Raw genomic sequence first — 26249 nt, 5'->3', positions numbered from 1 at the left:
TAGATGGTCACTTTACCTTCACACCTAAGCAATAAAATGAGTACAGTCAGGGGTTACAGTGGGATTCGGTGTAGCGGCTCAGCGTAGGGAAAAGAATCACAGCTCACAATAATTTCTAACATGAGCATCAATAGATTTTCTTAGTGTACAGGCTATGATCAGCTGACCTGCGGCTCTTTGTGGATTTACACAACTGAATTCAGCAAGATGTATACAGTTTCACAGCTATCTTGGCTGAAGTCCATCCTCTACACTGACAGTATACTGTTTATCCTGTCTTATACCTGACAGTATGCAGTTGGTATAAAGTTGGAATTCAGTTAATTAATCTAATCATCATCAGCTTAAATGGAGATTCATCTCTGCAACACTTCCTATAACCTAAACACAGCCACTGTATTATCAGTCCAACACAGTGCTTTACTGTGAATTCACCACAGTACTGTAAGCTAACCTGTTTATCCAGGACAAAGCTACCCAGGATTTTAATGCAACATTTCAAAAACACAAAGTTAGTGTAGCTTTGTTTGTTTTGCAGCATTTTTCACAAAATGCTGTTTCCAACAGGATAACAAGGCATGTCACAACGCTCAAATCATCTCAAACTGGTTTCTTGAACATGACAGCCAATAGTCTCGGTCCAACTCATCTATTTTTGAGATGTGGTGGAATGGGAAATTTGCATCACGGACACGCACTTTTCTTCAGATATTGAAGCTCATCTTCTGATAGACAGGACATTATTTACAGTTGGACCACCTTTTAGGCACACTAGGAGGTTGCTCAGGACAGGCATAATGGGGCTGCCCTGGGTTTCTTCCTGCTAAAAGGGAGTTTTTCCTTCACAGTGTTGCCAATTCTTTCCTCAAAAAGGGTCGTTCAACAGTCGAGGTTTTCTCTGTATTATTTTAAGGTCTCTACCTTACAATAATGAAGCACCTTGAGGTGATTGTTGTTGTGATTTGGTGCTATATAAATAAAATGTAATTGAATATTCACTAAAAACATCTGCTGCAACTGTATGATGCTATCATTTCAACATGGATTACAATTTCTAGATTCTCAAGTAATTAAGACAAGTCTGAAGGCAAAATGGGGTGAAATAAAAGTTAAAAGTTAAAAGAAAAACAATATCACGAAGGTTTACAGTTAAAACTTTATAACATTAGGAATGTGAGAGTAGCGATGTGCTAAAACAGAGACATACTACATTAGGTGCACCTACCTAAAGTGACTGAACTGATGAACACTAATTAGGTGTTATTTTATTTACAGCCGCGTGGTGGCAGCAAAGCTCAAAACGCTCAGTAGCTCCGGAGCGCGTGTTTGCGCACGTGCATTTGCCTGCGCGCTCTAAAGTGTTGAATGAGTTTAGGGTTTTGCCAGTCAATGTTCAACATTTAACCGAGGAGACACTATTTACCAGAGGTTTACCTCGGTTCGCAAACTACTTCTACTTTAATTGAAACACATTTTGGAGAATTAAAAGACTTTAAATTAGTCTTAAAACGTAACTTCTTTAATTATAGAAGCAGCGGAAGTTAAAGTGAGTTCAGGTCCTGCAGTGGCACATCAAGAATGAGCAGCGGTTACACACCGACAAGCGCTGGGTGAGTGGGAGGGTTTCTCTGAGCTCCACTGTGTGTTTGTGTGTTGGCGTGTGTGTGTCTGTGTGTCTGTGTGGCGTGTGTGTGTGTGAAGTTGCGGCAGTGAGGAGATTACCCCTGAAAGTGCGGACTGTCAACAGACGCCAGGTGACCGGACCGAGGAGATGCTGCTAAAACACAACGGGAGTCTTCTTCTGCTCACCGTCACCTGCATGTGCTTCTCAGGAGGTTTGCTTTGGTCCTACCAAGAAGAAGATGCCACTGACGGGTAAAATTGCGTGTGTATGTGAACCCAAAATGACTCGAACGGTCCTTGCAGTTTATGTGCAATGAAATTATGACTTTGCTTTCGAAATGTTTCATCCGCAGTGAGAAATGCTCGGAAAATAATATTTCTACCACAAAGTACCCCTGCGTGAAGTCAACGGGAGAGGTTACGACGTGTTACAGGTACAGCAGATACTGTCAGCGGAGTGATTTATACTTCTATGCAGTTGTGATTGTGGGAATGTTTGAGTGAAAGGGTTATAATTATAATCTGTGCCAATGCACGTAGCTCAGCATGATGTCAGATTTGGATTTGTTAATGTGAAATATAAAAAAGTTTTGATTTGGTAGACAGTGGGTGCAGTTCTCTTTTTATGAAGCACTGAATGGTATGTGTAAATGAAGACTGCGTAAGCTGTCACTGCCTGGGGCTAATAATAATTAAACGTCTTCTTCATTTCATCTACTGTTTATAAAAATTATCATATCTGCGCTTGTAGGCATGTATTTATGCTCTGAAGAGTTTTCCTGTGACAGATGTGGATTCTCCACCTTATCATCCTTTGTGAATTAAAGCAGCGGTCCCCAACCCCCGGGCCTCGGACCGGTACCGGTCCGTGAGTCGTTTGGTACCGGGCCGCGAGAGTTGAGGCTCAAATGTGAAATGTATAGTTTTCAGGGTTTTTATCGGTTTTCAGCGTTATTTTGTTATCGTTTTTATCGTTTACTCGGTTTTCCTGGGTCTTTTCACGTGTGTTATGAATAAATTTTCTTTTTTTCGGTACCGGTACTAGTTTTATTTTGTTGTATTTATCCGCGACACCTTAAAGGCCGGTCCGTGAAAATATTGTCGGGCATAAACCGGTCCGTGGCGCAAAAAAGGTTGGGGACCACTGAATTAAAGGGATCATAGGCATACACAAGCCTTTAGACTGGCCTTGTCTGTGCTCAGAGACTGCCTCTAATTATGACAGTTCACAGACATAGTGGACACAGCTATGCCCTGCAGCAAAACTTCTGTCAGAGGCTATGGATTAAGTTAATCTGTCTTCACTGCGAAGGGTGCCTCAAAGGCATAATAAAAAAAATACTCGTCACTACATACTTTAAAGAGATGGTCATAATAAAAATGTGTAAGAGACAGGGCAGATTTCATATAAGCAGCCGAGTGTAATAAATGCCGTTAGTGTTCATCATGGGTGTGAGTAAGTTTTTCACAAAGCTGAATCATTTAATTAGCGGCAACTACAGACGTGCTACTGCACCGCCACCCACACAAACCTCCTTAGGGTGTTCCTTTAAGATATGTGCTTGAGAATTTATTTAATTTTGGCTTGGACAGATACTAAATGCTCAAACACCACTTTGCTTGGTAATGCTCTATGTTTTGATTCGAGCTCACAATGTGGGTGTGCTGCAGCTTTGGAAGCAAAATCATACGACCTATTTAGGGAAGTAATTTCAAACATTTTGTCAGTGAGCTTGATTTATAGAAGCCTCTATCGCTGTATGTGCTTTTGGGAAAGAACATTGAGAAGTAAAGAAATGGCAGCCTTTTGGATGTCTCCTCCACATTTCACAGACTTTAGAGAGGTCCATTTTTGCATCACTTGACAAACTGCTGGCCGCGGTTCAAGCACACAGTAACATCCTGTTTGATCTCCAAATCTCAAACACACTCTTAACATAACGATGTTGGTTTACGGTTATTGGCTGCAGCCACAGTTGTTTCCCACAATGTTTACTTAAAGAAGAAAAGTTGTTTTAGCTAAGAGCCAAGATAATGCGTCCTGGGTGCATTTCAGGTCGCATGCACAGTGTGAGCTGATAACTGTCTGTCAGCCAAAAATGGTCAGATAGCAAAGTTAATTGTAGTCATCATAGGAAAGAGGATAGAATAGCTGAATGGGGATGTATAAACACAATCTCATGTTCAGTACATCCACACGAAGGAATTACTAACCACTCGCATCTTATTTGCTGAATAAGATGAGTTGCACTGTCCAAGGTTCTTGTTTAACATCATTAACAGACTCCTTAATCCTGCTCAGTCTGCTTTCCCTGTCATGTCTTCTGATGACTGTGAAGAATTTATAAGTTTTCTTAGCTGGCAAGATTAGGGGCATCGGGTTTTAGCTCAAGTCTGGATTCTTTCAACCTGTCCCGTTGCCCAAGTTTAATCTGATTTCCACGACAGCTCACTGATATATTCTCACACATGTACAATTCGTCCTGCCCAGCTGACGTTATCATTTACAAATTTATTCAAGAAGTCCAATCTGCAGTAGCATGGTGGTGTGGTCGTTAGCAAGCAAGAAGGTCCTGGGTTTGAATTTAGCCTTGGGTCTTTCTTTGTGGAGTCTGCATGTTTGACACAGGTCTGTGTGGGTTCCTCTGGCTACTCAAGGTTCCTCTCAAAGACATGCATAGGGTTAGGTTAATTGTTCAATCTAAATTGACTGGAGGCGTGACTGGTTGTCTGTCTTTGTGTGTTAGCCCTGTGACAGATTGATGACCTGTCCAGAGCGTACCCTGCCTCTTGTCAGCTGGGATATGCTCCAGCCCCTTCTGACCTTGAATTCGATAAGCGGAAGGAAATGGATGGATGGTTCTGCCTGTCATTTACCGCTGCCTTCTCTTTATTATAAATCAGACCCTTTCATCTCGCTGCACACCAGATTAGTTTAAAACACTCAGCATATTCCCTCTGCTTAAAGAAACCTCCCTAGATCCCAGTGTTTTAGATAACATTTTACAGGCCCATTTATTAACTGCTAATTGTTTCTAGAAGGCTTGAGAATACTGTCGCTCATCAGCACCTTCAGCTGGTTAAAGGAAATGGTATCGTTGACAAATTCCAATCAAAACCACACTACTGAAAACGCTTTACTGGAAGTTGCTAATGATATTCTGATGCACTTGGATAAAGGTGGTGTCAGTTTTTGACACCACTGATCATCCCACTCCCAATAACATTACAAAGCTGGGTTGGCATCTCTGGCACTACTCTCAAACGGTTTTTATCATACTTACACAGACACTTCAGAGTTCATATTAATAACTGAAACTGTAACTGCTGTCATCACTGCTCATAATATTAGGGTTATATGTGTTACCCCTAGATCATCTGCTTAACAGCTTCAGAAACATATCTAGCTATTTCTATGCTGATGATGCACAGCTGTACATTTCTGTTAAACCCAACAGCCTCAACAGATGCTCCTACCTCTGTGAATCACTGTCAGCTGAGGTTGTCAGGTTTGGCCCTGACAGCTTCTCTAAGGAGATCTGCCATTCCTTCTAAGCCCATCTTTAGCTGGTTGAGAATGCAGCAAGCTCGGGTGCTTATGAAAACAAACTGGCACTCACACATCACCGCTTTTCTTGCTGCCCTTCACTGGTTTTCAGTGAAATTCAGAATTAAATTTTTTTTAAAAAAAGTATTAATAACATATAAAGCCCTACATGGCTTGGCCCCTGTGTGTATATGAGCACTACTGAGACCTTATTCCAGTAATTGGCCTCTCCAATCGCCTGATCAGTCTCTTAACTGTTCCACACTCTTATTTTAAAACCAGAGGTGATCATGCTTTTCAGGTTGCAGCTCCTGAACTTTGGAACAGCCTTCCTCAGCCTATCAGGTCGGCTAAATCAGTCGTGTGTTTGAAATGACTGCTGAAAACTAATTTGTATAGGTTATCCTATCCTTACACTTTCTCCCATTACTTTAAACATGGTATACACCTAAGGAATATGGATGGAAGTATTTATGTTAAATGAATGTGAGACTGTAGCTGGAATATGTATGCTTATCTTTAATGTGTGTTTTTATTCAAACTGTGGAGCACTTTGTCACTGCGTCTTTTAAAAAATGCTATAATATAATGCTAGAAAGTTATTATTATTAGGAAAAAAGACTAGAGTGATTGGCATTTGATAGCATGAATCTGCATGCTGCATTTTTCTCAAAATACAGTCGCACAGTGCTATTATGCCTTGGCATGAATGAGACATTCTTCAAAGGGAACCAAGCACCATTTAAGTTGGCAGGATTCAGCTGCCAAAGGAAAATAAAGGCTTATGGCATTCATTACGCACTCTGTAGAGTATCAGTGTGTCTGCACATCTCGGAACATTTTGTTGGTTTGCTAAACACTGTCGAAAGAGCTGTTTATGTAAAAGGTGTTGCTAGATGGGCATCAGTACCACAGAAATTTACAGTCCACAAGGCTGTGAGCAGAGGTGTTGCAGAAGTTACAAAGAAGTAGTGTGTATGACTAGCTTTTAGTCAACGTGATATGCTTTCAATGAAGATTTTTTTCAGGGCAGTCATCACAATATATTTTTTGAAGCTATTGTATTACTTTAATTTGCATTTTACAGTGAATTTTTTACCAGAAAGAAAAATAGACCTATTTTTCCTCATGCAGTGGCACTGTACGCACAACACTGATGCACCACTGATCATACTGAGAAAACAGGACCAGAGGAGAATTGGTACCAGGGCTCATTTGTCTCTGCACATATATCTCTCAGTTTCGCTTCTGGTCTGATCTTCTCTCACTTTCTGTTTGAGTTGTTTCACATTAACATTTCAATATTATGGGTTGTACTGAATTAGGATTCTGCATTTCCAGTCATAGCGTTTGATATGCTTGGCTCATACTAGAGCTAAAGCAGGAAAAGCTGTGTAGAGTTGCATTTGAATAAAAAATACATAGGATTGCAACATAAAAGCTTTACAAAATAACAGACAAGGGTTTGATTGACATGATACATTGAGCTTTGTGTTTGTTTGGCAGCATCTTCAGGCTGTTGTGTTGTTACATTGTAACACCCAGAATTTATGTCATAATTGTTGCCAGTAGCAGGGTTTATGTTGACAAAGTTTTTTGTTTCTTTTAGCAGTGCTGTTTTCTGTTATACTGTATTTTTTATGAAACCACAGTTGTTGACGCTCAAACATCAATTCTCCTAAATTACGTCATTTTTCTTTTTGTGGCTTAGCTTGAGCTGAGCTTGATTTCTGATTTATTGGAACACTGCATGGAGTATAATCAAGCAAAGTGCTTTATTTGAATCAGTGTTACAAACTTGAAGGCCTTCCAGTTCTTGCTGAGCAGTTGAAAATAATGTCTTGTGAGACATAGTCATTGGAAAAATACACTCGATGGTCACGTTATTGTGTGCATCTGCTCAACTGCTTGTTAATGCATATATCTAATCAGCCAATCACATGGAAGCAACTCAGTGCATTTAGACCTGTAGTCACAGTTAAGACAACGTACTGTTTTCTCTAGAGTTTACAGAGAATGGTCTGAAATTATCCAAGGAGCAGCAGATCTGTGCAAAATACCTTAATGATGCCAGAGGTCAAAGGAGAATAGCCAGACTGCTTCAAGCTAACAGGAACGCAACAATACCTCCAATAATCATGTTACAACACAGATATGCAGAAAAGCATCTCTGAAGCAGCAGCAGAAGACCACACTCCCATCGGTGTATGTCTTCTCTCAGAAAACTGAGGTCACAGTTCACACAGCCTCTCCAGAATTCAACAACAATTTCTGCAGCAACATTCAGATGGTAAGACCAGAATTTGGTATAAACAACATGAATGGATGGATCAATCCTACCTCGTGTCACCTGTTCAGGAACCTAGTTGTGTTGTTATAGTGCCGGGGATATTTTCTTGAGCATCATTTAAAGACCACAACATACTTGATAATTTCCTGATGACCATGTCCATCGCTTTATGACCACAGCATAACAATCTTCTGATGGCTGCTTGCCAACAGGATAACACACTATGTCACAAAGTGCAGATCATCTCAAACTGGTTTCTTGAACATGGCACTGAGTTTACTGTACTCAAATGCCCTACACAGTCACCAGATCTCAGTTTAACAGAGCAGCTTTGGAATGTTGCAAAACGGGAGAGTTGCATCATGGATGTGCAGCAACTATGAGGCTGGATCAATATTTCTGAGGGATATTTTCAAAACTTATTGAATATGGACGATGAAGAATTAAAGCAGTTCTGAAGGCAAGTACCGGCAACACATACTTAATAAGTGCCCAGTAGATGTATACTTTACAGAAGCTCTTAGTGAGTATAACTTTTGAGCTTGCACTATTTTAGGCCAATTCACAAACTACAAAGGCAGGTTGTTTGATTGTTTTTGTACCGTGTATTCATACGTTTATTCAGGTTGTAGATGTTTTTCCATACTGAAGTATGAGTTCTCTGACAATCCAAGAAGAGAGCCAGGTCCAGTATGTAAAACATCATAGGATTGAGACACATTAATAATCTTTGTTTATAACTTTTCTTAGGGTGACAAGAAGGTACAAGAAACAGTTATAACATTGGCTTGATTTATTGTCTATATGATGTCAACCTTGCCTTGCCTGCAAAGGAAATGCTTCTCTGGAGAAGAAGCAGAACACAGGCAGTGCGATTTTATTTCCACTATACAGCTGTAACAGTTACATATAATTGATGTGGGGCATGTGTAATTGTTGCTTTGTTATTTTTCCAAACAATTCTGGTGGTACTTAGCAGTTTGTGTTCCCTCTACCTTTTCTTCCTTTTTGTAGTCGTTAACTTTGGAAGTCAGGGGAAACTCTGGCTTACACAGCAATAAAACTGAGTCTAACCTCCCCCCCCAAGTGGGACATCATAGTCATGACATATGCACTTGGCTGATCCAAACAGCGCTGTTTGTGTCCTATAAATGTCCAGTCATTTATTTCCAGTTAACTTCTCTGGATTCTTTTGGTTGCATTTCCTGTAAGTATCAATTACTCCTTGTATTTTAGTGAATCACGAAATGTACAAATGTGCCAACAGGAATGAGAAGCATTGTCTACTCACTACACCATAAATCAGTTCCTGATTTATGCTGTAATTCCAAGTCATATTCGGGCACAGCTGGGGGTGCTGCTCAGCTCCAGTGAAGTGATCACTTCAGCCTGATTATTCAGCTTGGCCAAAAGACCTTAAGTCTCCCTTGTTTCCTTTGGTTTTAAATCTGTTTTTCACATCATATTTAAATCTATTCTGCACCTTGGAATAATCCTCTCACTTGGACTTCTGTTCCATCTCCCAATTCAAATAGCTTTCAACACAAGAAATACATTTTGCAGGGCATTGTTGCCATACTGTTGTCCCTCCAATGATCCATGAAGGATATATTGCAGCACAGTTTAGCAGACCCTAGTAAAATGATGTTTTGTTCTTCTGGGCTACGATGGTTCTTATGATGTTGTAAATGTTTTGGACTGAAAAACAGAATGAACCTAGATTTATAGACAACATATGTGTAGTGTCATTCAGGAAATTTCCATGATGGAAAAAAAATGTGACTCAGAAAAGCCCCCGTGTTAGGATATTACTAAATGAAAGTCAACTGAGCCGCAGGCAAACATTCACTATTGTAAACTATTTGATTGGGTAGAGCCCTTCGGATATATGTCTTTACTTCAATTTTCCATTTGAATGTCTTTGCATACCGGTCTTCTATCAACACATTGATACAATATAATGAGGCATTAATTGCACAGTGATTATTCTGAGACTAAGGAATGAACATCCGGCGATGGAAAACTGATGAATAAGACAGAAAAAAAGTAGGCTAGCTGAGAATCATTACACCTAGTTTTGGGTTGTCTCTCTATTACCTACAAACCCATCCATCATATACTATGTGGGACTAATCAAGTCTTCCTACTCGTTTATGGATACCAGAAACTAAAGAGAAGTCCAAGTAAAAAGATTTTGGAAGATAAATTCCAGAAACTGGAGAACTGTAGCACACAACCACATCTTGTTTTGTTGTTATTCTATTTTTTTTCTCCATTTGTTCCAAAAGGGGCGCGTTATAAATTATTAAAGCAGAAACACAAAACAGTTTTAGGTTTATATTATATATTTAAGCCAAATATTTTTAGGTATGACAACATAATAAGCTATTTGTCTTTGAACAAAAACAAAAACAAAAATGCCTTACAATAAAGTAAGTGAGTCATATGAGGAAAGAGCATGAAACACGTCCAAGCTGTTTCTCATCAGCCCTGGCAGTGAAACCAGTAGATGCAAAACTATAGATAAGATGGCTCAAAATGATTTCAATAATTTCAGATGCTTGAAATTATTTACCTTAACCAGCTCCATATTGTCATATTTTGATACTAAGGTAAGAGAAAAGATGAAGTTGTTAGAAGAACAACTTATATTAAGTCAGTGGGTAACACGTGATTTATTTAAGTTAACAAGCCACATCAACCCAACAGATTTCAGTTTCTTTACTTGCATGTTTTCAATTAAATAATATCAGAAAGTTAGGGGAACAAGTTGTAATTTCAAGTTGATCAAAACTCTAAAAATATACCACCATCAATAAAGTGGAAAGCTGAGAGAGAATCATTTAAAACATTGTATTACCTCAACTACAACTCAAATACTCATTTTACAGTGTAAAATGGTTATTTGACCACAAGCTCTGGTATTAAAATGTCATAAACCCTTGCCTTTAAAAAGTACTGAATATATGATCTCTATGACTGACATAGTCATGAGAGTGTGGCTAGATATATTCCATAATAATAAACCAAATGCCTGAAATGATGCATAATGTCCTGTCAGAGAAAAAGATATCAACATCTGCTTTGTATCAGGAGCCAGAAAGTGGGTATGAAGCCTGTTAAGTGTGCTTTAATGCACACTATGTTGTGAATTCTTGTTTGCTTTTTTTTGCTCTCCAGTGACAGCTCCCACACTGTTGAACATTAAAAAGACGTTAAGAGGAGGAGGAAGTCAGCTGCCCAGTTAAGCTCCTAGTCTATCTCATTTAAACCCTGCTTTATATTAAGTGACAAATGAATGATTAATAACTATAACTTTTTATTTATTTTTTTGTTTCTGGGGTCGACTGTTTGAATGCTGGATCTTTGTGAGCCAATAATTTGTTGTCTAATTCAGTGAGGCAGTAGAAATAAATTATCATTTATTTCCTAATTTATTTCAATCAAAGCTCCAAAAACCAACAAACTGTACTCCAGAATTAAGTATAAGCATCTGAACTGGTACCTTTGCTAGCTATACGATAACTTCAAAAACTGAAACTGAAAATTTTTAATTCCAGCATAAACATGATTTACTTAGTGATGGTTAAGACTTTGTTTTGGTTTGAGTAGATCTGAAAAGGCAGAAGACCTTTATTTGAAATTGTTACACAATAACCACTTGGTTTAAGTCGGGGCTTGTTTGTGGTTGCGGTTTGAATTAGTTTCTTGGTGGTTATAGAGGGCATGGATATAAAAAAAAGAGTAAAAAATATTTTTGGTTTTTAGGTATGGTCACTTCGGGGGGAAAAAACGTAATTATAAAAATTAAAAAATCTTAATTAAACTGATGTATTTTCAGATTTACTTAATGCACTTTAAAAACACAGTTGCAACTTTTATTAGATTAACAAGCTTGAAATGGAGCTTGCCAATGATAACAAAAAAAAAAAATAGCACAGTCATAACACTACAAGTTGTGGTAAACCCAACGCACTTTTGATTCCTGATACGGAACAGAAAATTTGGTCTTGGCTGGCGAAATAAATTGTGTTGTTGATGTATAAAATAAGTTCTAATTTATACCGGTACCTTTTTGAAGAAAAGTCTCTCTTTTCCAGCAAATTACCTTCTCACCAAGTCTGACAGCACATTCATGGCCCATGATTTCTTTTCTTGTAGGTTGCATGGAAGTCCTAGAAATGATCCAGAATATCCCATCTGTACATATTCCTTCACAGCCACTCTTATAAGCTGGTTGTTATTTAGACTCAACAACAGGAATCGTCAAAACGTGATGTTCCCTGTTACAAACACATTCTTTTATGATTTTTATAACATTACAGCTTTCAAAGTTTACAATAGTGCCAGTTCTTCTTCTTTTCAGAATAAATAATTTCAATTTTGCCAGATGTTGTACAAAATTAAAAGTGTACCCGGTAGGTTATTGTGTGCATCGCTCTGTTGCCTGGTCTTTTTGCTCATCTACAGCTATGATGAATTATCTCCTTGTGCATGTCCCACTTTGGGAAATACATTACTCTTGAAAAGGAGGGATTCGGTGCACCTGCATGGACTTTTCTGTGCGTAAGACCTAATTGTAAATCCATCATTGTTTATTCAACTATGCTCATTACTTAGTTCTCTTTTGAACTGAAACAAATCTTTGTTTCTGTTTCTGTTGTGTGGGCCAGAAGAGCCAAGATGCTGCTAATCTTATTCAGTTTTAACATAATGATTTGAGTAGAGAAATATATCATATAACCTCCTCACACTGCCCCCGCTCACCATTATTTTTATGTTACAATGTTTCAATCTGTGCGACCTGCGTCAGGTATAGAGAAGCGTTGTTAATGCACATTTGTACATCTATATAAGGTCATCACGAAACTACAAAATTACATGAGGACAAGTTCATCATTCAGTCCTTCAGATGACAATGTCTGCAAAGTGAATATCCAGAACGCCTCTCTTCTCTTCAATTATAAATCATGGTTTCCACCCCTTGGAGGTACTGAAACATAATGGTAAAAAAAAACATGATGATTTGGGAAATCATGAAAGTAGGTTTTGGTGTAGACATCATCAAACTGACGTCATAAGAAGCTCATTGGTCATTTGTCAGAGATAAATTACCTTGATGTTTGTTGTTTTGAAGAAAGGCTTTTCCCTATTAAGAGTAATTTTCATTAAAATAATCCTCATTTCGAAAAAGAGTTCTTTAAAATTCTTAGTTTGATATTAAACATCAAAGCCAAAAAAAATACATAAAAAAACAATATTGTTCAGTTTCCCAGACATGGATTAAGGCTGGTTAGAGACTAAAAATGATATTCAATCCATGTCTGAGAAACTGGCTAGATGTGTTGCGTGGGACTCTATACCACTGATTTTAAGACACACTTTCACATGGGATACAGGATGATGTCAGACAAACTATATCCATATAGTTTAAACGAGATTTAAAAAATGTGCAGGCTAAGAAATCCTCTACACTAATAACCCCAACAGAGAATGTTTCTAACAGCAACATTCAGGTAATCATACACTTTTCTCCAAAAAAAATAAAAAATGCAACATATCAACAGCAATTAGTTCTGTGTCTCTAAAATTCAATATGATCTTGCTTTGGAGTTTATTCAAATCCATTTTATCTTTTATTTAGATAGTAAAGCTGAGAGTAAGAGCAGAGAGGATGAAACATGCAGTAAATGGCCTTGAGGCAGATTCAAACCCAGGCCTCTACAATAGCCTTACTGCACATAGTTTGCATGGTCAACCCAGTAACTTATACTTGTGCCCTGTTCACTCTCATTCACTCTGTTCACACATTGCCTGACTGAGCTGAGGCAGGTTTGTAGTGGAAGGCAGAATATTAGTGTTTTTCACATATAGACAGTACCTGGGCAGGACACTCACATATATGAATGATTGTCCAAAATATGTTAACATTTTTATTAGTGTCACCCCTCCAGTCCCAACCACAATCACTTTATTAGTGGAAAATCTCCTTATTGTGAAAGTTCAGTCACTGCTAATCAGCCAGCCCTGGTCTTTCCTGTTTCATGTTTTTGCTGCTGACTAACTTGGTGGCCTTGTTCCTGCTGTGGTGGTCCTTTTCATCATTCAGCAGCTTCCCAAGGAAGAATCTTGCCCTGCGATTGTTATTCAATACTACTTTCTTAGCCACGGATTATATTTTGTTGCGGACACAGACATTGCTGTTATACTTCTTTGAAGTCCTCTTCAAGTCCGTTGCCTGGGTACATACACAGTTGGTTAAATTCTCATGCTTACCATCCAATAACAAAATTTACGTCACTGGGACCCTAGTGGAAACGCGGAGACGTAAAGTATAGAAGTATGTTCAGCAAGTTGGAGGGCCACTCTAACCAGGACCTCCAGGGTACTTTTTTTTTTACAGAGAAGAAACTCGATTTAGAAGGACATGTAGGTCATGTCCACAAAGTGGTAAAAAAGAAAGAAAGAAAGAAATCTGTAGCATGTCCTGCTTGCTTTGTGAGGTTTCCTCACTTTAACATTATCGCCGCATGTTTTTAGCATACGAGCTAGAGGACAGGTCTTTTCACTCATGTCACCATAGTTATGTGCCTTGACTCGTACTGCTCCCATTGGACCCTGCATAACTTTATTGTTTGTAGATGGCTCATGTTTAATCATCTGGTGTTTCAAAGTAGATAATGCTAGTGTGCTGTATCATCATTGCTGGGGATCATTTGAATAAATCTGCCGTGGATAACCTGATATTCGTAGGTTGTATCCTGTCCCTCTTGTTGCTGATTCCACTGGTCTATCACTGCATTTGCTTTGAACCTACTTCCCTATTCGTAGGGCCCCCTTGTGACCTACACAGCCTGTCTGTTCTGTTGGCTTGTCCTCGTCGTTCAAGGAATTTTAATACATATTTACTTAAATACAATTGTCTGAATGTTTATTTTCCAAAACCCAGTAAATGTATTTTGTGCATCAATTTTTTCCACAAATGTTATCATTACCTCTACTTTATTTTGTTTCTCTGTCCCATGCAAGTATTATAGATATGTATTTGTATTTAATAGCTCATCCTAGGGTAAGCACCTTAGTGATGCGCCTTATACGGTAAAGGAAGTCTCCCCGTCCCGTTCCTTAGCGCTTAGGTAGATACAGTCATGTGTAAGTTATCATAGTGATTGCAGGGGAGGACATGTTAGTGTTAAGGAGCATTCTTTAGTGACAGATGTAAAGCACCAGCAATAACAAACATCCTTTCTCCTCTCCTTTGTCTTCAGCACATAACACCAAACTGTTATATCAGTATTATAGATTATGTGTTGATTCAGTTGCTGTTGATATAAAAAATGTCATGTGCTAAAGGTTCAAATCAGCATTCACGACACATGATCTTTAAATACACTTGGAATTAGGAGGCTCCCTTTATTAGTTCACTGCCTTTGTTCTTTTATTTTCTTTCTTTGAATAATTAGAAACATGCTTTCCCGATTCTCATCAGACTTATTTCAACATTTACAACATTACTGGACAGATTGTAATTTGATTTGGTTCCTTACATGCATTTTACCATCTGTTTCCATTTGAAAGAAAACTGTAACACAAAACATGCCTCACCCGAAAGTTCAAATAATTTAAAATGTGTCCTTAAGCCTGTAGACTTTTTTTTTTTTATATTTTGCTGAATAGTTCAACAACAGCATGTGGCGCATTTTCACTTATTTTAAAGACTTAAACACTATAGCAGTTATTGGAGAGCGTGTCAAAGCATATGGAGGACACTCAAATTTGATTGCTCTTATCAGTATTTCTTATGTACTGGCTGATTATCTTTTTGAATATCTCCTTTTTTCTTGCTTGAATAAATCAGGTGTTAAAGAATGCATTTTGCACGGGTTTTTTCTAAATGATAATCCATTCTACATGTAATGACCTGTCAGCTGATCTTTAAGACTTTTGTGTGTGGTCTGTTTTCACATTCAGCCTAATTTTGCAAATCACAGGCACTTTTTTCCTCCTCTGAAACACGAATCAGCCATTTTTTGCTCGACATTTTGGTTTCTTTAAAGCCCGCTCTTGTTTCTCTTGGCTGATGCTCATTCGTGCATCTGGCTCATTCCGCAGAGAACCGAAGTGTGGTCACGCTTTGGTCACGCTGTGGTTTTGCTTTGGTTATGTGGTGATAAGTACACCTCATGCTGTGGCTTTTCTGCCCCATTTCTTGGCTCTGTATTTCCAAGACCGCGCTCGAGTTTTACTCAGTATGTTATTTTAAAATACCCTGATGTCGTTTATAAAAATTACACTGTAGCACACTATACATTAAAACGATGTTTGTATACCTATTACAGTGAAACAGGAACTTCTTGACAAGCTAATCACATAATTAAGTAGTTTGAATGTTTCACCTTGATGTCCTTTTTGATCATTTGTTATTCGTCGTTAGACCACTTGAAGCTGCAATTTCTTCTGCCATTAGTGGAAATAACATGCAACTAATTTGTCAGTCCTGAAGGACAGCAGCTCGACACCACCTCAGTGAAAACACACATGCATACCAGTCATTTTAAATTGTAAACAGCTGCTGTTAATAACACATTTTGGAAGAGGGACCTCAAGTTTTGTGGTTTTCGACAGATGTTTCCCCTTCCATTGAGAATTTTTTTCATTTGTTACTGAATTTCAATATTTTTAAGTCAGATGTCATTTATTTTAACGATAATCATCACTGCCGCCGCCATCAGTGGCTCAGTCCCTTTCTGCAGACTTTATTACACTGTAGTTTTGGAGCTACATAATACCAGCCTGCATAAATTTGCTGTCCTTTATCGTTGTCCTCATCTTACCTTCTTCTCCCCATAAATGTGCATTTTATTTGCACATTTACACGCAGCACCCAGCAATAATCAGAACATGAGTAAGCCATTGTTGGCTAATTTCTATGTGCAGTCGCTGGAAGGAAAATTCATTTTCACTGCAACATAAAAATAACACAAACACCACAAAGCCTCGAGTGAGCTAACCTCACATTCCTCACATCTCCATTTGATTACTCATTTCTTGTCATGAACATATGCTGAAAGCAGAAAAAAATACAGTAACTACTTAACACCTACACGTAATAGTCAGTAGCTGTTTTCACACTGCAGCGCTGTGGTCGAGGAGCACATGAGAAGAAACATCTGAGGAAGTTGGACCAGGCACGATTTTTAACGTTGATCACTCCCTAGAACAACGTTTGCGTGATGACTGAGTGGGTTTTCCAGTGATATGAGACTAGCACAGGTACAGTAGTAATTCTTTTTGTGCTTTCTGGCTGCACTATCGAGGCAGCACCCTGGGAGAAAAGACAAGTTTGGATAGTCCCACTTCCCCCTACATTTTTTGGGAGTTTTTGAAAACGGGCAATAGTACAAGTTGTTCCAGGGCAAATGCTTGTAGTCCTGTGTTTGTATAAGAGCACGAGGCAAAAAACGCAAGACACCCAAAAAATGGATTACAGTTGTTAAAAAGCAAAACAAATTAAATAAATAATAATTCAATAATTTAGGTATAACAGTTTTTTTGAAGTAATTGCTAATGTTGCTAATGTCATGATGTTTAGTAGTTATGTAGAACCATGTGATATATTGCTCTGGCTTCACATAATCAGTCACAGATCCATTGATTTAGATGTGTATTACATTCATTTTTGAAGAACGTCATTCTAAAACCGACGCCGGAGTAATTTAATGGTGGAGTAATTTAATCAACACACAGTTTGTTTATCAGAGCAGCTTCTGCACTATGTTTACATGTTTATCAGCCCTATCTGCAGCACACTGTGCAGAGTTAGCATTACAGTGAAGACGATGTTGCTTCAGAGTCAAGTTATGTTTTCACGTTTGATCTTTTTTCTGGTAATTTTTTACTGGGTTTCGATTTTAGTAAAACATCTAGAGTTTCCTAGCACCACAAACATCTTTCATCATCATTTGTGGACACTGTTGTTTACTTTCACTAAGTCCTACTCACTGCAAACTATCTTTTGAGTGCGGTCCAATTGAATTGACTTCAGCACATTAGCATCATTTGGAAGTGTAATCGGGCAGTGGTACAACATTTCATGGAACTATACAGAGTAATTGTGTTTTTCAGTGCAAACCAAAGTGTTTGACACATGGAAAACCATGACGCCATTAGAGCTACACTAGAAGCATGACTGTAAATGGTGAATGTGTAAATATGTGCTGGAATTCAGCATTTATTTATTAGCCAAACTCATACAGCAATTGGGTACTTATCATCTGAAAGATCCATTCTACCCTTTTTATTTATTCTCCATATAGTGTAAATCCTGATAAGGCATTTCTGCTTATTCAGTAAACTGACTCTGGTGATTTGAGTTTAGAGGAATGTATTTGTATTTCTATTAATAGTTTGTTGTTGTTTTTGTATGACGTGGAGGTTCTGCAGTATTACTGAGAGAGACAGAGAAAATCTGCTTTATACATCACCATTTTTATCCAACTATATTAGCATTCAAAAGCAAAAATTCAGACATATTTTGATATCGGTTGACCTTTCAGGAGCTTAGTTCTGTAAAACAGTTTTTTTTTTTTAGATAAGTTTTTCATCTTTTTATGGCATCATTTATGTAGAATGGCTTTTTTGCACTGCAGAGTTTGTTTTTCAGCAGATTTTTCCTCACAGTTAAAGTAATGAGCTGTTAAATCTGTGAATAATAACATAGGAATTAAATGACTATCATTCCCCGCAAGATTCTTTTAGCATTTCCCTGAAGTGAAAGTTGCATGCTTCCACAGAAATATCTGTGTTTGAAGGGGATTCGTAATACCTGGCCTCTGTCCATCAGAATGGTTTGAGTTAGAAACACATGGAGGTGTAATCAGGTTTACTGTAACAGGCCGCAGATAGCCACGCTCGCTATAATTTCCTGAGGTGTCACTTTTACTAGTTCATATAAATAAAATGTTTCTCAGCTCGATTTCATCGTGTTGTGTTTTGAATTATTTAAACATTTTTAAGATGTGATCACAGTTCAGTTTAATTTGTTTGAGAGAAAGACACCACTTTGGAAAAGCTACAGAGAGAGTAAAGAGCTTGGGCTGACTCTGTTACAGCCAGCTGGTGGCTTAGCTGAGCTTAGTGTTTTGTTGCGTGAGTCTTGTTCAAAAAAAAGATGGCGGATTATTTTGCAGATGCCAGCACAGCGGGATGACTGTACGTAGTCACTATAACTGTTGACAGCAGATAGATCCACAGAGAGAAGTTCTTATTTCAAGTGAACCTTTACAGCCAAACAAAAAGTAGTCAATGAACAGCTGTATCTTATTCCTAGTATGGCTGCATGACAGACAGAGCACTTGTTTATTGTTTGTTAATTCAGGATGTTATGCAGTTACTAAAAGAGACTCTTACAGAGGAGAAGAATACAATGAATTGTTTTAAGGTTATTCTAATGTTTAAGAAACATGCGTGTTTGCTTTGTAGCAGACAGTGAGATAAGAAGATCAGTACTACTCTGACAGATGCACTAAATGAAGTTGGAGCCAGGGGGCCGTTAGCTTACTCGGTTTAAAATCTGTTTGGAAATAGGGGAGAACAGCCTGGCTGTGTGTGACTTGGGGCTTTTTCCCTCTTATTTTTGTGCTAATTAAACATGCCAAACAAGTTTTTTTTACATGTTTCCAGTCAGTGAAAACTAAGAGGCTGCTGGCTGTAGCTTCATGTTCGTACAGACTTCAAAGATGTCTCACTCTTCATTTATTCGCACATAGATAAATAAGTGCACTTGTCAAAATGTTGAAAGTTTCCTCTAACCACAATGAAACACTTTCATGTAATTAAAAGCAACATATTCTGCTGCTACTCAGAGCTCTGGAAGCAGATTTTCACATTTTTCCTTCATTTACTAAGCCTCTCTGTTACCAGCGTGTCACAAGAGAGCATATGAAAACAAAAGGGCAAAAATTAAGCTGTTTGAAATAAGTGCCATGAAATTGAGCAACACATTTGCACAAATCCAATCCAGAGAGACCTTAGCTGTGTACCAGATCTGTGCGACTGTAACAGGCTGTGAGCAACGAGTTCAGACAGTTAACATACCATGCTAGTGATCAAATGAGGCATCATTGTTATTTGAGCAGATATACAGTATGTGCGAATACACTCAGTGGACGCTTAATTCGTTACACCTTGCAAGTACTGGGTTGAATTGGCTGGTGAGTCTAATCTAAACAGTTTTTATTTTCCCGATTGAATTGATGTTCAGACCTGCTCTTACTTATCCTCCAAGTTTCAGCCTTCACAGTCTCTGTATGCGGCTTGCTCCCTTCTTTTCTGTAGCATTAGGATTTAGCTTCCCATAAAACAAGTGAAATTATTATTTCTGAGTCTTGGATATGCTTGAGGTTTTAATACCATTCCCTTTCAAGCTCTGGATTAGACCGTTCCCAGTAAGCGCAGGACATCGCACTCAAGCTTACTTAATGCAGTGTTTTTATATGACATCATGCAATTTGCAGTGAAGATGCAAACATAGCGCTTCGTGTATAATACATAACACAGCTCTTTTGTGATACTTAAGCTCATATTTAGAGTTTTGCAGATTCCAGAGGGTTGATTGTGTGCCACATTGTTGTAAAAAAGGTTTTAGCCAAAACACATCATTTGATGAAAAGCCAAGGCTGAGTGTCTGGACGTCTGTTCGGATGCTCTTTTGCATTGCCCTGATACCTGCTCTTCCAGGTGAATCTTTAAACCCAAATTGTTAGGGAAATTTTAAAGTGAACTCTTTTGTTAGGCTATAGGTGTGTCAGCAGAAAACAGTGCAGTGGCCAATAATTTTCTGCACATCTGTCACCCTAGTATAGTCCAGACATGGTTAATTTATTTTTCTTGTAACCTTGAACAGCTGAGTTGTTCTTGGATGCCACAGTCTATGCAATGTCAACTTAGACTACACAGTGGGTTTAGAGGTTATCATGCTCCAACTGCTGTTGGTAATCACCTCCTTCTACCAGACATATATCAGCTAGTGGAAAAACACATTTTCCAAGCTCAGTTACCTTTTATGGTGTTTCCAAACAGTTGCCTTTAATTACATTATAATAAGTGATAATAATTGGAGAAGTAAGAGCAACAGACGCAAAGAAAGAATGTTAAGATCCCCTGCTCGCTGCTACAGAGAAAATTATGGTCTGCAACCATCTGATTATTTCATTCTGAGTGTATTATTTTTAGCAGAAAGAATGACCTTTCCAAGAGTCTTTTGTTTTCTCAGTGGGAGGTTTGGAAAACACAAAGGTATCCAGGCATTTGGAAGATGCACTCCGTAGTTTGTTTTTTATGTGTTCCTGTGAAATCATTTTCATCAGGGAGAATTTTTCCCCCTTTTTTTGGATACAGCACTGGCAGACGGAACTGTCTCTCTTAATGTTCTTTAGTTTTGTCTGGCTGTAACGCGTTGGCTGAACCTTAGCCACTGTTTGTCTTGACAACTATTGCATGTTTGCAGAAATAAGACACATTTTGACATGCCGGAGTTTTACTTCTAAATGACATAATCTAAATGAAGCTCAGAAACACACGTCCAAACCAGGAGGCCTTAAAAAACTGGTTTATATTGCACCGTGATGTCCCTGAAGCTGCAGAGAGAGTCTTATGTATTTATCTGTGCGCCTGTGTCTGCGTGGCTGAGTTTGTCTGCATTTGTAACAATAATCTGTGATGACTACATGAAGGGAGCAGGCCTCGGTTGAGCTGAGGTTTCACTTCATTTTGAGGCAATATCTGGTATTACTGTTGTTTTTTTCTTTGTTTCTTCATCAGTAGGAGGGAATTTTTTTGGAATATTTTGAAAGGAGTGGCTGTTTTCGTTAAAATATTGGGAGAAAGCTAGATACACAGTGATTCCAGAGAATCCTAGACATAATAAAATGCTCCAAACTTCCCAGCAATATACAAATATGGAAAACATCTGCAAGAGTTTTTCAGGACCTACGTATATGCCATCTCTCTTTCTTCTAACTGTTCTGTGAAACTTAAATGAAAAACACACTGAATCGTGATATAACATCCAGGAAGTATCTGCAGCACACAAGAGCCCAAACAGCTGCTAAGCTAAACCTTTGCCATAAAAATGAAGCTCGAGTGTAAAGGTCGAACATCTGAGCACACACATTGAATGTTTCTGGCTTAAAGAGGACTTTATCCCCTTGTCCTCTGTTTCCTTCCTCAAAGGACAGATATTTATACCAAGAGTTTGCTCATAAATGCACATAACAAAGCTCAAGTACTGTTAGCTTGATCCAAAGAAATGTGACTCATTACTGCTCCAGTTCTGACCCTCACACATTTCTTAGAGTTTACCTCAGTAACATTAATATTAACAAAAGATGTCATTCATAACATTCATGTCACTACCTCTGACTGCTAATTTGTGAGAATTATTACTCTTGTCATGTCACAATCATTCACTCAAGTCTGGTTTTCTTCAAGATAAGGGTTAAACACTTTAATGTCTGTGAGTATCACTTGGACAAGTTCATCAGTTTGGTGTCTCTGCAGAACACTTCAACAACTCCTACACTTACTGTTAAATTAGTGCTCGCTGGAAACTTCTTATTATAGCTTATTTTTAAAGCATCTGATAGCTGAGTGAGGGAGTGATGATATGGGTTAGAGCTTGAAAATTCTGCTAAACAGCAGAGGATCCTGCTGTAAAGGTGAATAAGAGTGAGCTGTTAATGAACGGCATGGAATACTAAGCATGTAATATGTCTGCAGAACAGTTGCTTTGTGAACATTTCAGAGGTCTGTGTTTGGGATCTAGATTAGAAACTGGCGGCTGCAGGAGAATATTTCTGAAAGAACTGCAAGAGGAAGCTCTTGCGGTCCAAACATGAGACTGAAAGACTGAAAAAGAATTTGGGCAAAGGTACTGTTGATGAGGAAACGTCTGATTTAACAGATGGTTTTGTGCAACCACACAAAGTCCTTTGTTGCAGGTTTTCCACAACAATCAGTTGACTAAAGCTCACACCAGATTCATTGCAGTATAAACAGGAGGTCCTGTTGTATTTACACTAGCATCTCACGACACATAGCACGTTCATGCAGACTGTGAGGCGAATAGACAATGCTGATGGCGGTGATGTGGTGCAATGAAACAAGTAAAAAGTGAAGAGAATTCAAAGAAACTAGAAATTGAAGGGACTGTGCCAAAGTGCCAAAGAGTGAGGTAAAAGGAGAAAAAATGTCTGCGATCCAGAGAGAATAAATAGTCTGAAGGTTCAGTTAGCGTGGCAAATTATCAGAGGCCTTTGAGACTGATCATCAGATACGGACTCAGCGGTTTGGGGAAAGTTATTGTCAGAATAACCAGCATATCAGCTATTCTTTGGCAGCCACTCACGTTCACTCCATTTAATTTTTCCTCTTTAGTTGTCAGGGACCATATACAAAAAAACATTAATCTCCTAAGGAAAACGATGCATTACACTAACCTATGTAGTTTACCTTACCTATGTACACTACCTTCACAGATGTCAAATTACACATACGTAAATAATATACACATATTCAACTGGTCAATGTGTGAAAGATCTGAAAAGAGTGGAAATATAAACAATCAATAAAGTCTGTTTTGTTTTGAGTTTCGTGTTGAGTTCAGACCTGAAATTCTGCCTTTTTTTAGATAATCTTAGTTTCTAATGTAGAAACTGTAGATCGGTCTTTTATCACCAAATGTTTTCAAAGTACAGAGAGTCTCTGGAAGGTCAGGGTGTAAGGTAACCTTACTCACAATCAGACTCATAACCCACATCCACAGTCATAATATTTTTATTCTACTCTGAAGCTTTGCCTAAAAATCTAAACTAATTAGGAAGAACCTCATAGAACAAACCATAGCTGCATCAGAAGTCCGTCAAATGGGGTAGATGATGAAATAAGTTTTGTTGTGGATGGTTATATGCATTTGTATATTAATGATATGTTTCTGTTAGCGTGTTCTTTTGTTTTTATGATTGTAGCCATCCTTTTATTTATTTATGAGTCATTTGTAAAAGCTCCACTCTTGAAAATGTCATCAGTGTCTTCAGTTTGTTTGGTTTGTCTCTTCAAGCTACCAAGACTTTAATTAATATAAACACAAGTCCAAGAAAAACAGAAAATCCTGGTAGTCATTATATGGTCATAACGGTGGTTTCGTTTATGTCCCACTCTTTTTAGCACGATCAGGCTAATCTGAGTACAGAAGCTGCATCCTCTTCACTTTGAGAAACATCTTCTCTTGTGAGGAATGCAGAATTACTGGCAGCAATGTTAGACAAATAAGCCTCCATGGAGCAGAGTGCATGTGTTGTCTCACAGCTGTGTGTTTGTGTGTGAGCGTGTTACCATTCAGCTTGATATTTTTCCTTTTTTGTAAAGCGATGATCGATTTATTTTTCGAACTTCTTGCTGTATCCAAATGTTGACGTTGATGCTTCTGTGTGCTGTGGTGAATTAGTGTGTCACAAGGCACTGCCAGGCCAAGCTGGGTGCACCGTGTTGGTTCAGGGAAGGGCTTCTGTTTATAAGGTAATTAGAGTGCTTATGGTTCACCTCGGGTAACTGAGGTCAGACTAGTTTATGTCTAGATTTCAGGGGGGCCCCTGTAAGACGATATGCATTACTAGCACATTTAAATAACCTTGTGGTGAAAAAAAAGGCACAGGTGACAAAACAAACAGGCGTTGTGTTGTCCTGATCACTCTGAACAAGTGCAAGTTTTCACAGTCTAGTGTGTGTGAAATCAAATGTCAGTCACAACATGCGGGCATTGTGCGTGTGCAGGCCTGTGACTCCCTGATATTCTTGTAGAAAAGTGGCATGAATGCACCTGGGAAATCTTTCTCCCTTGTTCTTTCACTCATGAATATGAATGAAATCCACATGTGTTTCAAATTTGTTTGCCGATTTGCATGAAGCACATGAGCGAACGGCAGGCTTGCAGGGGAGAGAGCTGTTGTTGCGAAAAGTGCCAAGGCTCTGTGCGTCACACCTCGGCGGGGTTTTGTTTTGTGTGCTGAATCATAAAGTGCTTTGTGGTTAAGTGGCCATGCACAAACTCCTTAATAGTTGTTGTTGGTAAGAGAGCAAAGAAGCATTCATGTCATGATCCCTGACTCTCCCCAAGTGTGGAGTGTGATTAGGATAAGAGCATTTTCTGCAATTAAACAGTGTTAGAGGAGCAGAGGTAAATTGCTAAATAGTTTTTGGTGAATCAGGAGTTGTCTTGGTACACGCTGCATTTATAACAGTTAAGGTATCCGTCATCACACTTAATCCCAGCACTTCAGCGCTTCAGTGTTACACTTGTGTAGACTACAAACACTAGCTACAACCCTAACCACTACACAATGTAGGAATTTGACAGAAATGGGCAGTAATATCAACACAGTGCATTAGTTTTTGAGCATGTACTTCACTATATGGCATGTACATTTTTTGTTGTCATGTATTATCCATTTATCTCTGAGGACTTCCATTAAGGAGTTGTGGCTGATTTTTCACAATCAGGAAATAAATCATGTGGATAGTTTGAGGATATTTTATTGCCTTAGTGCACCAACCTTAAACCCAAGCATCCATCATCCCGTGTCTTTACAAAGCATGTTGTTTTAACTTTTAGACAGGTCATGTCTTTACCATCACCCTTTATCTCTTAGTTTTTGTGTCCACACATGTCAAAATACAAATGTTTAACCAAGTGGTGTCATAAGAAATCAGTAATTTACATTTAGCCAATTTGTAAAAATGGAAAATGTCAGATAATACGTGTTTAAAGTGCTCTTTTATCAGCAAGGAAACCAAATACCAGTGCAATTACACTTGTTTATTTAATAATATAATGAGAGACAGTACGGCGAGGTATAAAATGATAGAGATAATGAGCATTTCCCTGGATGCTAATTTAATAAAACAAAAGATGCAACTCAGTAAAAATGAACTTGAACACAGCTTGGGATCCAGTTTCCATGGGATGCTGTTGCCTCTTTCGTGATCCTTTGGAGACGGACATAGATGTTTGTTTTCTCATGATTGTTCAGCTAACCCTGGTTATTTTGCTAAGCTGGTTATTTGCTATAAGTGCCTTCTGCCCTCAGGGGGATGTTATTACGACATGCGATATTGGGTCACGCAGGAAGCCATCCTCAGATCTACTCTCTCGGGGTGTCTAAATCCAAGCTTCTCCCAACATTCAGTATGCTGGGATGCAATCAACATAAATTGAAAGACAGATGTGCACAGATCTGCTGTATATGTTTTCTGTACAATAATTTCATACCTGCTTTACAAACTGATTTACAGTACAAATATGACAAGGAAAGATTAATAAGAGTAGCAGCTCTTGAAGTTGCCAGTTGTCTTAATCAGCGCTTCTGTGACAGCATCTGTGTCTGTGTGTGGTACACGCATAGATCTGTTCCTCAGTCAGTATGTTTCATACTATGCGGATCAACAATGGTGGTCATCTTGACTGATTTCAGGAACTGACCAGTACCTCATTTATGTGCTAAAACCCCTCTCTCTGATGTTCAGAATCACTGCACTCAATGCAACAACCCAGCAAATCATATGCACTCAGTGAAAAATACATCAGTGCACCATATTTGAATTCATACATAGATGCGTTACACATGGCCTGCTCTTTCCCCATTAAGAATCTCTTGAGTGGTGATTGTTCCTTTTGTATGATAATCACTTGTGCATGAGTTAAAGTGTTAAGTTTGAGGTAAGGGTTCAAATCTG

At 38.5% G+C, this 26249-nt stretch overlaps 1 protein-coding gene across 3 annotated transcripts in view; it reads left to right on the top strand.

Annotated features, from left to right (window-relative positions):
- Window positions 1-1386: 1386 nt before the first annotated feature.
- Window positions 1387-26249, top strand: part of ccbe1 (collagen and calcium binding EGF domains 1) — a 36528-nt gene continuing 11665 nt past the window's right edge. For 2 of the 3 annotated variants that reach the window (XM_084935452.1, XM_084935450.1), the window contains exons 1-2: window positions 1647-1875; window positions 1977-2057. In XM_084935452.1, coding sequence (XP_084791578.1) covers window positions 1772-1875; window positions 1977-2057 — 185 coding nt within the window. In that variant the 5' untranslated portion in view covers window positions 1647-1771. Of the gene's footprint in view, window positions 1611-1646; window positions 1876-1976; window positions 2058-26249 lie in introns of those variants that run through there. The other variant, XM_084935451.1, reaches the window with a different exon arrangement.

This window comes from Perissodus microlepis, chromosome 7 (assembly GCF_051167445.1).
Source record: "Perissodus microlepis isolate ML-2025 ecotype Zambia chromosome 7, ASM5116744v1, whole genome shotgun sequence".
Taxonomy (NCBI): Eukaryota; Metazoa; Chordata; class Actinopteri; order Cichliformes; family Cichlidae; genus Perissodus; species Perissodus microlepis.
This window is presented reverse-complemented; position numbering and strand designations above follow the sequence as displayed.